Here is a 12,498-nt window from a genome sequence, read left to right as displayed (position 1 = left end):
GCAGCTTCTCCGTGCCCCCGCGGCCCCGCACCGCCGCCTCCGACGAGCTGCCGCTGGGCGATGCAGACATCCGGCCCGTCGGCCACCGCCCCTACCTGGACCCCGACCTGGAGGCTGCCATCAACGAGGTGCTCAGCTACAAGCCCATCAAGTTCAAGCGCTCCAGCCTGGACCCCGACTCGGACGAGGACGACGCCAAGAGCGTGCGGAGCAGCCGGAGCGCGGCGCAGGCCGAAGGCACGGAGCGTGCCACCGGCAGCCTGCGCCGCTCGGCCTCTGCCCTGGACTTCTCCAGGCCCCGCAGCAGCCGGAGCCGGCGGAGCAGCACCAGCAGCAGCAGCTCTGAAGACACCTCCTCTTCCTCGGAGCGCAAGAAGAAGAGCTCCAAGAAGCACGGCAAGAAGGCCAAGAAGAAGGGCAAGAAAAAGCAGCCGTCGTCGGGCTCAGGGTCGTCCTCCGACACCTCTTCCGGCTCCACCGTGTCCTACCGCAGCAGCTCCAGCGTCAAGAAGGGCCCCAAGAAGAAGGACCCCGACTCGGGCGGGGAGGGCACCGAGAAGTCGAGCAAGCAGCGGAAGAAGGAGGAGAAGCAGCGGCGCAAGCAGGTGGACAGCCTCATGATGAAGTACCTGTACCGGCCCGAGAGCGACTGAGCAGGTGCCCTGCAGAGTGCCGTGCCGTGCTGTGCCGCGCAGCATGTGCGCGTGCCACTAACACCCCTTCCTCTCCGTGCCACCCCTAATCCACCCATGCCCCTCCACTGCATGCCCTTCTGGTCTGCTCCAGGCCATCTGGGGGCAGGAGCCGCTGAGCGGGCAGCTCCGCACTCGCACCGGGCACGGGGACATTGATCCACCCCCCGGCTCCAGGGAGAGGGAAGCCTGTGCCCGCGGCTAATGAGCTGTGCCATGCCTTAGCGGCACTTGCAGAGCTCTCCAGGCCCAGAGCAGGCCTTCCTGCATGTCCCCTGGAGTCCTCGGCCGCGGCTGCTCTTGTCCCTCTGAGCCCCGGGGTGCAGACAAGGGGCTGAGACGCAGGAACTCAAGGCGATGATGCACAAAGGGCTGCCAGCTGTTTCCCGTCTGCCTGGCGGGGATTAGCGGCCATGGGGCACGGGACACTGAGACACACTAATCCCCTCCTGGCCTTTCAGGAGCCTCTAAGGACGCAGCTGGATTTATTTCTGGTGAAGCTAGTGGCCTGCTCCCGGTGGAGGCAGGAATGAGCTGCTCCCAGGCAGGCTCATGCCGCCCTGCATGGGAGAGCCTGCGGCGAGGTGCAAGCTGCCTGGGAGTGGCAGAAGATGCCCCGCACCTGGCTGTGTGCCCTGCCAGCAGGATTATGCCCTTGGCCCTAGTGCCTTGCGTGCTCCCTGGGAGATTTTGGGCACCCCTAGCATGCGGCAGAGGCTGGCGGCGGGGCCGGCCCCTTGCATGTACATCGGGGTTACTAACACGCACCCATTGCAGTGTGTGTGTGTGTGTGTGTGTGTGTGAGAGAGTAACACAGGGCGGCAGAGTCCGTCGCAAGGAAAGCGCTGGGACTCTGCCCGGTGGCTTGCAGCAGCTCGGCGCTGCGAGGAGAGGCACCGAGGCCGGGGCGTGGGTGGTCGCCTCCGGGCCCTGCCCCAGGCAGGCGTGTTGGCGGTGCAGCTTTGATCGCTGCCTGGGAAAGCCTTCGGTGTGCTGCAGGATGGCTGCTGGCTGCGCTGCTCCTGCTCCTGCTCCAGCCGCAGCTGCAGCCTGGCTCCCCTGGACGCGGGGCAGGCCGTGCACTGCCGGAGCGGAGCTGGTCTTGCCTGGGGCTGGGGTTTCCATCGGCACTGGGGGCAGGCGGGCATCGGTCACGTGGAGCCGGACTGGCGCGGGGAAGCTGCTCTGGGGCTGTGGGACCTCTTGCCTGATGCTAGCACTGAAGGAGGGGCAGGTGTGGGCCTGCGCCTGCGTGATGGAAGTCAGAGGGCAGAAGCCCTGTTCCCTGCAGCTCGACGGGGTGTTGGCTCAGCGGGCATGAATCTGTGGCTGTATTTGAGTTTGCAAAGGGTTTTTGTGTGCGCGGAGCCCCCGGCCGCCCCAACGTGGGCACTTGCGGGCAGCGACCCTGGCACATGGGTGTCTGTGGAGATGGCGTCCCAAATGCATCCGTTCCGGTGCGTGGCACAGCCCGGCCACGGCACCTCATGCCTTGGGCAGCTTCTCCATGTGCAGATCACCGGTGCCAGGAGCCGACCCACGACTGGTGTTGAGGGCCAGGGCGAGGTAGCAGGTGCTGACCCAGTGCCGGCCTGAGAGAGGCCTTTCCAGTGTGGCGTCCTGGGCGGCAGGGAGCGTGCGGATCGGGACCAGGCCCGCCGCGCCAGCCCCTGCGACGCTCCCGGCACTGCTAACCGTGTGTTTCTCTCTGCAGCCCCCCCGGGTCCCGGAGACCCTTTGCCTACGACAAGTCGGACGAGGAGCGAGACGCCTTCGAGAGCACGTCCAGGCCCCGGGCCTGCTCCCGGAGCTACCTGAGCGACAGCGACGCCGAGGGCCCGCCCGCCGACTCCTCAGCATAGCCCTCCCGGGAGGGCAGGGCTCCGGCACGGCTGCGGCACGTCCGCAGCCTCAGCCGGCCGCTGCGTGGAACGGGGGGAACACGGAGCCGCGGGCAGCGTCGGGCCGGCCCCTCGCTCCTCCTGGGCAGCACAGCCCAGGGGCGCCTGGCCGCAGCCCCTCAGCAAGCGCCTCGCATGGGAAATGCTGCATTCGCCCCCCGGGCCGCAGCCGGGATCTCTGCAGGGTGGAAAACGTCCCTCTTGAGAGCTCCCGTCCTGCCCCTGCCCCTCCGGCCCCGCTGCCCCGCACCAGGCGGGCTGCAATAATGGGGGAATCAGCCCCGCCTGGGACTGGACTCCGGCTCAGGGGCGCTCGGGGGGACTGCTCCTTGGGGTCCTGCCACATCCCCCCCGTGGCCACCCCCTGGCTGCTGCAGCGGGGCCGCGTGGGTCTCGGGGCAGGGGCTGGGCTGGGCTCTGGGGGCTTTTCCCCTCCGTGCCTGCTGCCTTTCCATCTGACACCGTCACCCCCGGTTGCTCTCGCCTTCTCCCTCCTCGTTGAGCCAAAGACGGCGCCCAGCTCCCTGGCTCGCCGGGCGCCGGCGCTTTGTGTCCACGGGCAGGGGGCAGCAGCGCTGTGCCTCTGGGGCCGTGTCGCACACACAGGTGCACGCTCACGCTCACGCTGCTGCCGCCCTTTGCACGTGGGCCCAGTGCCTGGAGCCCGGCTTTCAGGGAGAGAGATGGGGGGGTTGCTTTACTTTCTTCCCCAGCCGCTTGTGCCAGCACATGGGAATGTCACCCTGCCCCAGCCCACACATGCACACACATGTACCCATGCACGCACACACGCACATGCCTACGGGGCGGCGGAGAGCCCGCGCCGTGGCACCTCCTCACTTCTGGCACTCCTTTGCTGGCAGCAACGTCTCCGCGGCCGCCCCCCGCCCACCTCTGAACGAGCTGCCCGAATTCATGCCAAGGAAACATCCCTGCCCCCCCCCAAGGACTCAACTACTGCCACGGGACCCCGGGCCAGCCCGACCTGTACGTCCCCCTCTGCTAATTTATGCCCGCCTGGCCCGGCCGCCGCGGGGTGGAGTCGCCCGGGCCCGGCGCTGTCTGTCTGTTTTGCACTAGTTCAGCTGTGCGTCTTTCCCTGTCCGGTTCTGTTAAATATTAAAATAAATGTCATTTACGGCTGGTGATGCCAGGTCTCGCTCGTGGCACCGCGCCGGCTGGGGGAGCTGGAGCTGGCATGGCATGGCGCAGGGCCGGGCGCCGATCCCAGTGTGGTGCCGAGGGCCCTCCTGGAAGCAAGCACGTGGGAGATCGTGGCCACAAATCTCGTCTCGTTGGGAGCAGATGGCGCGTGCCGGCGCCGCGGGCCGGCCCACCTGCTTTCTGCTCCTCGCAGTCATCTGGAGAGAAGCGGCGCCGCATAAATAACCGTCTGCGAAGCAGCGCAGCGGGCGGGGAGCGCGGGGCTGCCTGTGCCTGCCACGTGCATGGTGGTGCACCCCTGCAGGGGCTTGGGCCTGGTTCGTGGCCGTCCCAGACGTGGCTGGGGCACAAAGGGTGCCCTCCTGCAGCCATTGGGCACCTCCAAAGGCTGCACTCCTGTCTGGGCGGCACTGGCGAGCCATGGGAGACAGCTGGCGGAGGTGGGGGTCCCGCACTCCTGCCCGTTCCACGGTGGGGTGCAGGGGGTGGCTCTGCCGCCCGTCCCGGGCCCAGGGTGGCTCCGAACAGACCCTGGGCAGCACCTGCAGACCCCAGCTCAGAGTCTGCAGGCCATGGGGACCCCCTGTCCTTGCCCACCAGGCTCGGCTTTGGCGGGCGAGCCCTGGCCATAGGCGATGGGGAGCCCTGAGCCATGCCAGCCCTTCCTGTGCCCACCGTGTTGCAGCCGGCCCCGGCCCCTGCTCACAGCAGCATTTGTGGAGCTGTCCCCAGAGCAGGCAGGCGGGAAAGTGCAAGGCAAGGCACATTTCTAGCCCGCTCCTCGTGCTTGATTTATGGGCTGGTGCCTTGGCGGGGAAATGTGCTGAGCAGTCACTCTCCTCCGCAGCCAAGCAGCACCCGGGGGGGGCTGGGCTCTCCGGGCCCCCAGCCCAGCCTGGGAGGGGGCGCAGGGCCGACGCGAGGCTCCCCCAGCCGTGCCCCAGCCTGGGAGGGCTCCATGGCCGTGGGGGGCTGAAATAGTCTCTGCATCCTAACGCACGCGCAGATTGCTAGCTGCAGACGGGCACCCTCGGGCATGCAGCTCTTATCCACCTCTCACTGCCCGCTGCGCCCTACAGGGTGCTGTGCTGGGGGAGCCGCGGGCTCGTTAGTCTCATACACCCCAGCATCCCAATCCGTTAGCAGCCTCCCCGAGAGAGCAGCCACCGCGGCCGGGGGCTCAGGACCAGCCAGCCCCCCGCGCCGGGCACGACTCCCTGGGTAGGAGCAGGGTGCCCGAGGCTGGCACTTGCACCCCGGCCAAAGGGTTGGCTGGCTCACGGGGGCCTGGGGGTCCCCCGGCTGCACTGGCCATGCGGGCATCGGTGGGCAGGGCCCCGATCCAGCGGCGTGCCCCGCAGCTGCCCAGGGAAGAGCTGGCTGCGAGCTCAAACAAATTGGGCAGCCGCGGCCCCGGGCGCCGCCGCGCCGCCGCCGCACTAATGCGCTCTCATTAGGCGCGGGCGATCTAACGATAATGAAACGGCACATTTAACATTAAAACATTTCACTTGCTTCGACGCAGCGTCTCTCCCTGCCAGGACGGCTCCGTCCTCATGAGTCTGGCCACGTACCGTATTGAGGGTCTGGCGTGGACGCGCGCCGCCACGGCACAGACGGCAGTGCCGGGGAGGCGCCAGCTCCGGGTGCCGGCAGGGGACAGGGCTCGGGAGCCCTGCAGAGCCTGGAGCCAACGCCAGCCCTGGGGTACCTGGTGCATCCCCCCGGCTCCATGCTCAGCACCAAGCCCTTGGTATCTACCCAGGTGAAGCAGGGGGCTCAGCGCTGCACCTGTCCCGGCCACAGCCCCTGGGTGTCTTGCTGCCCACCTGCCTAGGACACGGGCGCCGGAGTCGGCTGGGAGCCCCGGGGCTGGACGAGCAGGGAGCTGCCCGAGGTCCCGGTCCTAGACCAGGCCTGAGCATTGCATGACCCTGTGCCGGAGCCCTTTCCAGTGCCCCCCACCCCTCACACACCCACCCACCCGCCTCAGGGAGCTCCCGGCCCCGTGGGCTGAGGCTCCAGGTCCCAGCCTGGGCTGCACTGCCAGGGCCTGGAGCAGCCCCGGGGCCTGGACGGGGTTTGTTGCTCTTGGCACCTTTGCTCTGGGCCTGGCGCTGGTGGAGCGAGCCGGGCCCACGGCCCATCTGGAGCCCAGCCCGCCGCGCTGGATGTGTCCTGTGCTCCGGGCGGCTGCTCCGGCCGGCCCCGGACGCAGGCGGAGACAGGCAGGCAGGGGCAGTTTCACGTGGGCAGGCAGGGCTCCGGGGCAGCGTCTTCCTCCAGCTTCCCGTGGGGGCACCAGGTGTCTTGGGGCCTCCTCTGCGGGTCCCTGGGCTGGGCAGTGGCTCCTGGCGGTCCGTGAAGCCCTACAGGGCCGCCCGGCGCTGGCCGGGGAAGCGCTGGATCCGGAACGGCTCCACGTTGCAGGACGGCGCCTGCCCCAGGCTCAGCTCGCACAGGACCTTCCCGACGACCGGCGCCAGCTTGAACCCATGGCCTGCACAGGCAGGAGGAGAGCGGAGACTCCAGAGGTGGGAATAGCCCCCGCAGTGCCATCGGCTACCCCATGCGTCCTGCCCTCCCCGCTGCCCACAGTGTCCCAGGCACTGCCCCTGCCCCTGCCCCTGCCCGTAGGGGAGCCTGGAGCTGCTCTGCCCTGTGGCTGGGGGGAGGGGGTGGTGGTGGGCCCAGAGCCTGGCATGGGGGCACATGTACATTTGGGGGTGTCCTGGAGCAGGGAAGGGGGTGCCTGGCCCAGGAGGGAGCTGTCTGTGCCCCTCAGGGTGCCCAGCTGTGGCCCCCACCCCGCTTACCTGAGAAGCCAGCCCCTATCATGATGTTGCTGAACTGGGGGTGCCGGTCCAGCACAAAGTCCTCATCCGGGGTGATCTGCGGGGTCCAGTGGGTCAAACAAGGGGGTTGCTGGGAGCCCGGACTCCTGGGTCCTATCCCAGCTCCAGCTGCCCTTGACCCTGGACTTGGGTCTGAGGGTGAGGTCTGTGCACGGGCCAGTGCCCACCTGAGCTGGGGGGGAGCTGCCCGCGGCCTGCCCCTACCAGCGCCCCTTACCGTGTACATGCAGCTCTCCACCACTGCCGGCTCGGGCTCCAGGCCAGGCAGGTACTGGCCGACGAAGCCGCGCAGGATCTGGATGTCGGGCAGGGCCGAGCCCTCGGGCTCCCGGTCCCGCTCGTCGGGGTCCACGGGGCGGCCGTGGTGGTAGCAGACCTGGCGGCGAGCAGGGAGACACCCACGTCACGGGCAGCCCCAACTGAGTGTGTGCCACTAGCAGTGTGTTTGTGAGCACGCATGTGCATATGTGTGCTGCACTTGTGCACATGCGTGGGTCCCCTCTCCTGTGCATGTGTAGTGTGCCTCTGCACGTGTCCACATGTGTGTGTGCATACGTGCTTGTGTGCCCGCGTGGCCCGCATTCCCAGCCGTGCTCACCTTCACCATCCCCGGGTACTCGCCGGCCGGCAGCCCATAGATGTCATGGGGCGCCTGGCTGGTGCTGAGGCTCAGGAAGCAGGGGAAGCGCGCGGGGCTCCCGTAGGTCCCAGGCACCTTCTCCTTCCAGTAGCACACACTGACACGCAGGGGCTGGGGCAGGAGGGCGCAGCGGTTACTGGGCAGGAGGGTCCCAGCTGCAAGCTCCCCGCGCTCCCGGCTGCAGCGGGTGAGACAGACACCCTCCGCCCCAGGCACAGCAGGGCCACGTGCAACACACGTGCAGCCACGCGTGTGGCCAGGCTGCAGACGGGTGCTGGTGCAAGTAGCAGCCCGGCAACTCCCCCAGTGCAGCCCTGGCTGCCCGGGCACCGCTCTCACCTGGAGGGGCAGCTGCAGCCCCAGCGGGGCCAGAAGCTTGTTGGTCCATGGCCCGGCGGTGATCACCAGGCTCCCGGCCCGGTGCACCCCTGCGCTGGTTCTCACGGTCACCACGGGCCCCGGCTCGATGGCAACAACCTTCTCGCCATCCTGCAGGGCCCCGCCGGCCTGGAGGAACAGGTCCTGGACCGGGCACAGACCGGGGTTCAGCCCCTCACAGCCACCCCTTGTCCCAGGATGGGGCACAGGGAGCCGAGGCCAGCCTTGCCCGGGGGTAACTCCCCCTGCCCCACCTGCACGGCCCGCAGCGCCTTGTCCGCGCGGAGCACGCCTGCGGTGGGCTCGAACACGGCCGTCTCCCCGCGGTACGCCCGCACGCCGGGGAAGCGCTGGGGAAGCTCCTGCGCCGACAGCAGCTCTCGGGGCACGCGGTGCTGGGCCAGGCTCTGCAGGCAGGCCCCGAAGGCTGGGCTGCCCTCCGCCCCCAGCACCAGCAGCCCCGTCCGCCTGCATGGGGGAGAGCAGAGCTGGGCATCACGCAGAGCAGCCTCCTGCCCGGGCCCAGGGGAGGAGGTCTGGAGCCTGCCCCCATTTCCTCTCGCCCGGGTTTCGTCACAGGGGAGTGAAGCCCTTGCAAGCGGGGGGCTCGGCCTCGCAGCGTTTCAGGGCCGGCTGCACCGTGGTCTCAGGGCTGCTGCACCAGGACGGCTGGGCAACTGGGGGCTGCACGTGCACCGCTGCCCCGGGTGCCTCGCCCGGGGCCCATCTCCCAGCCGGGCAGGGTGTTCCCGGGGGCAGGGTACTGCCCGCTCCCGTCCCAGGCTGCGTCCGAGGAGAGAGCAGTGTCACGACCCCCACCCTCCCGCCAGGGCCCTGCCCAGGGCCAGGGAAAGAACCCAGGTGTCCTGGCCCCGGTCCCCGGAGCGGGTGATGCCCCCGGGGCCGAGGACAGCGGCTGTGGCTGTGCCAGGAGAGGCCGGCTCTTCCTTGCAGCTCTGCATGGCTCTGATCCCGGCCGGCCGGGCCCTGTGCCAGCAGCTGCGCTCCCAGGGACCCAGGCGTCCGGCTCTGCCCTCTGGACCAGGCAGACCAGCCCAGGGCTCCGCGCCCGCCCCGGGCAAGGAGGGAGGCAGGGAGCCGGGCGGCCCATCCCCACCGCAAGGGCTGCCTCCTTGCGCCCGCCTGCCGAGATGGATAGCTCCATTAGCCATGACCCCAGTAGACGGAGAATCATTTCCATGCTTATTTCCTTAATGGCTCTTCCTTTATAGAGTCAAATAAATTACGCACCGTCCCAATCTGTCTTGTTCTGCCAGGCAGCGTGCCGCAGCTCCCAGCGGGGATCGGCGCGGGCTGGTGGGCCCGATCCTGCCCGGGGTCCAGCCCTTTCCAGGGGGCCCAGGCCCGCCGCGGGCAGGAGCTCAGGGCATGGAGGATGGGGGGGAGCCCGAGTCAGTGCCCTGGATGCTGATCCTCGGCTCCGGCTTCGGCTACAAATGAGCTCGGGGAGCCTGGGCCGGTCGTTCTGGAGGCCGCGTGGGCCGTCGGGGGCTGGGGGCACCGCAGCCCCCGTTTGCAGCTGGCTTCTCGGGCCGTGCCTGGGCCCGAGCGCTGGAGCTCTTCCCCTTCTGCCCTGGTGCGTCAGGGCCACGGCCGGTGCCCAGGGGAGCCTGGGCCGAGTCGCGGGGGGCTGGGGCTGGCCGCGTGGCGCAGGCAAGGGGCAGAGGTGGGCATGGCCGCAGCCCTCGGCCCAGGCTAGGGGCTCTCCTGCAGGTGAGCGGGCAAGGGGCCGCCCTAGTCACAGGGCAGGCCAGTGCCAGGCTGTGGGGCAGGATGCCACGGCACAGACCCCAAGCCCAAGGGGCAAGCGAGCTCCCTGATTGGAGGAGGCGACATTTGCATATCAGAAATGGGGCAGTTTGGTGTGTTTTCATTTAAAAAACGGAGCAAAACCAGAGCCTGGGGTGGGCAGAGACCTGTGGGGCCAGGGAGGCCAGGCTGCCGGGCCCTCTGCCCCCCGGGCCGGAAAGCATCCTAGCACATGCAGGGGGTGCAGGGGACCCGTCCATGGCCACGGCTGGATGGGACCCCGGAGAGGGGGAAATGGTCCCAGCTTGACCGGCTGCTCCTGCCCCCGGGCACGTCCGCTCTCACCTGTAGAGCTGGGTGCCCGCCTCTGCTTCCAGCTGCGCCCAGAGCCGGTAGCACTCGGGCATCATGCGGGTGTAGTGCGGCTGCGGGTAGGTGCTGCGGATGATGCGGCTCTGCCCGTGGGAGCTGCCCCGGGAATGAGGGAGGGGGAACTGCCGGCACAGAGGAGAGCAGCCTTGGTAGGCGGTGGGCCGGCGGGGAGTGGGGCAGGGGTCCCAACGTCCTCCTCCCCGCGAGTGCCAGCCTCTCCCTGCCGCGGGGCACCTGCCATCCAGCCTGGGCCCCGGGCCAGCTGCAGCGAGCGAGCCCCAGCTGCCGGGTTCGAGCCGCCCTCCTCTGGGAGCTCTGCCAAGGCCCCTGCATCAGCAGAGAGAGGGAGCCGCTTGTCCCCCCGAGACGGGCGCGGGGCGTCGGGCACGTGGCTCTAAGCGCTTTCACGGGGGTTGAGGAGCCTCCGAGCCTTGGCACGGCTCCGGGCCAGCTGGGAGCCCGCGGGGTTCGGCACCAGACCGCGCTGCTCCTGCTCCAGCTTCCCCCGGCCCGGAGCCTGCCCCGCTCGCGGGGCTCCCAGGCAGGGGGGGCCGGGGGGCTGGTACCTGCTCCAGCAGCAAGGCCCTCCTGCCCTGCTTGGCGAGGTGGTAGGCGGTGAAGGAGCCCTGGATCCCTGCGCCTACGACGATGGCATCGTACAGGGAGCTGCCGGCCGAGCTCGGAGCAGCCATGTTCAGGCCCTGGGCGCCGGGCCAAGGGGCGGGAGTGGGGCCAAGGTCCGGGCCAAAGTTAACCACTGGCTTGGCTGGTCCCCCCCCTCTCCGGCCCCACGCGGCTCCGAGCACGTGGGAGGCCCTGCGTCTGTGCCCGTGGGGATGGAGGGGGCTGCTGCGGCACCCAGAGGGCACCCGCTGGGGCAAGGGAAGCAGGCCGAGCTGCAGCCCCCCCCGGCCGCCAGCCTGCAGAGCAGCTTGATTTATTTTGGTCCTTCCTGGCATTAACATGCTGCGTTTGTAAGCATCAGGGCAGCAGCAAGCAGCACCTGGTGCAGGAGATGCCCAGCCCTGCGCTGCCCACCCGGGGCCCAGCCTGTGATTTATGGGCCCAGAGAGCATGAGGCCAAGGGATGGAGTTACGGCCAAGGGAGGAAAACCTCGCCCACGCCCACGCAGGGGGCAACCCCAGGAGAGAGGGAGAGGAGCCAGAGGCGCTGCCTGTGGCATTGCCGCCTTTCCAGGACTCTGGGCTCCATCAAGCCCGGGTCTGGGGGCTCTGCCAGGGCAAGTGCTACCCCGCTGCCCGGCCTGGGGGGCTGTGGGCCTGCTGGGGTCACCCGCAGGCAGCTCCCCTGCGCGATCACCGCGCTGCAGCAGTGCCTTGCTGCTGCGCCCGTCACGACGGTGATTGCCTTTATTAGAGAAGGTAATGAACGCTGGAGGGGGCGAGATGACGGTGCCCTCGCCGCTGCGAAGCCGCTAATAAGATTCTGCACCGAGCGAGCGCGGGGAGCAGGGGGGGAAGCACATTAGGAGCTGGATAATGAGATAAGTGAAAGCCTGCGGGGAAGGCAATTTCTGCGGACGGCTTGCTGCGTGCCTGGGGGCATTGTCATTTGCCGCGTGCCCCCCCGTTGGCATCGGGCCCCCGCCCCGGGGCTGGCAGGGGCAGGCAGAGCCCTTCCACCGTGCAGCCGGCTGGGCCCTTCCTCTCCCCAGCCTGGAGAGGCGCAGGGCCCATGCAGCCTGAGCCCCTGGCTGGGGAGGCGGTGGCCCCCCGCCAGGCTGGGGAGGGGGCTCCAGAGCCATGCAGCCCCCGGCAGGCGGCCCTGCCCATGCGGCTCCCCGGGGACTCCGCGCTGTTTACACATCAACATCTTAATCAGGCGATGCGCGGCGTAATTGAGCTGGCGACGGCAGCGCGTGGCGCGGGTGCGGGGCTCGCTGTGCGCCGCGCGGCGGCTGAGGCTCATTTTCCAATTTGTCTCCAGAAACAGGCGCGGGTTTAATTGCCGGTGGAGGCGGGGGGCTCCCTCGCCCTCCGTGTGGCCGCAGCTGCGGCTCTGGGGGCCGCCCCGGGACCCCGCACCCCCCAGAGGCCCTGGGCCCGCACAGCGCTGGGGTCAGCCTGCTCCTGGGCTGGGGGCAGCGGCAGGGGGAATAACCCCCTGGCCTTGCCCGACCCCCCCCTGCATCCACGCGGGCTGCAGGGCTCGCGCTCGTCTGTTTGCTGGAACCGAAGAGCTCATGAGCGATGCCCCGGCGCCAGGTGCTGGCACCGCCGGCCGACCCGGCACCCGCCCCGTGCTGCCTCCAGCCACGTGCAGACCCACGAGCCTGGCACATGGAGGTGGCTGGCCCTCGGGCAGGGGGCCGAGGGGCTTTTACCCGCTGTGCCCCCCCACCGGCCAGGGGGTCGGGCATGGCGTTTGCTCGGGCACTTCGGTGGCAGGCAGCCGATCCGCTCCTAATGGCGCGCTGCCGGCCTCCCTTTCGTGCCTTTCATCTCCTTCCTGCTGCTTTGTAGCGGCGGGTATTTTTAGCCTGAGCACAGAGCAGCTATTGCTGCTTCTTTCCAGCCCCTCCAGGCAGGGGGGCAGGCCGCCAAGCGCTGGCTTTGGGGGGCGGGTGCCGGCATCTCTGCTCGCAGGCGGGTCTAGGCACCAGCCGGCAGGTGCCCAGGGCCGGCTCCTGCTGGGTGCTGGTGCAGGGGCAGCCTGGGGCATGTGCCAGCAGCTGTGGAGGGGGCTCCAGGCAGCCCCCAGGCCC

The 12,498-nt window shown here is 69.3% G+C and overlaps 2 protein-coding genes across 2 annotated transcripts in view; one reads left to right on the top strand and one right to left on the bottom strand.

The window, feature by feature from the left end:
* The window catches only part of MYO18A (myosin XVIIIA), a 28,147-nt gene extending 24,413 nt beyond the window's left edge, over positions 1-3,734 (top strand). Inside the window, exon 39 of the mRNA XM_025214574.1 lies at positions 2,407-3,734. Coding sequence (XP_025070359.1) covers positions 2,407-2,554 — 148 coding nt within the window. The 3' untranslated portion in view covers positions 2,555-3,734. The remainder of the gene's footprint in view (positions 1-2,406) is intronic.
* Positions 3,735-4,128: 394 nt separating this feature from the next.
* On the bottom strand, positions 4,129-10,491 carry PIPOX (pipecolic acid and sarcosine oxidase). The gene is made up of 8 exons (XM_006032872.3): positions 10,339-10,491; positions 9,746-9,894; positions 7,885-8,098; positions 7,592-7,774; positions 7,211-7,363; positions 6,830-6,988; positions 6,574-6,649; positions 4,129-6,257 (listed from the first exon to the last, which is right to left on the bottom strand). The coding sequence occupies exons 1-8, from the start codon at positions 10,462-10,464 to the stop codon at positions 6,127-6,129; spliced, it is 1,191 nt and encodes a 396-aa protein (XP_006032934.1). The 5' UTR covers positions 10,465-10,491; the 3' UTR covers positions 4,129-6,126.
* Positions 10,492-12,498: the final 2,007 nt, after the last annotated feature.

Source organism: Alligator sinensis, unplaced genomic scaffold, assembly GCF_000455745.1.
Source record: "Alligator sinensis unplaced genomic scaffold, ASM45574v1 scaffold1244_1, whole genome shotgun sequence".
NCBI classification, from domain to species: domain Eukaryota; kingdom Metazoa; phylum Chordata; order Crocodylia; family Alligatoridae; genus Alligator; species Alligator sinensis.
Note: the sequence above shows the minus strand (reverse complement) of the source record. Positions and strands in the feature narration are given on the sequence as shown.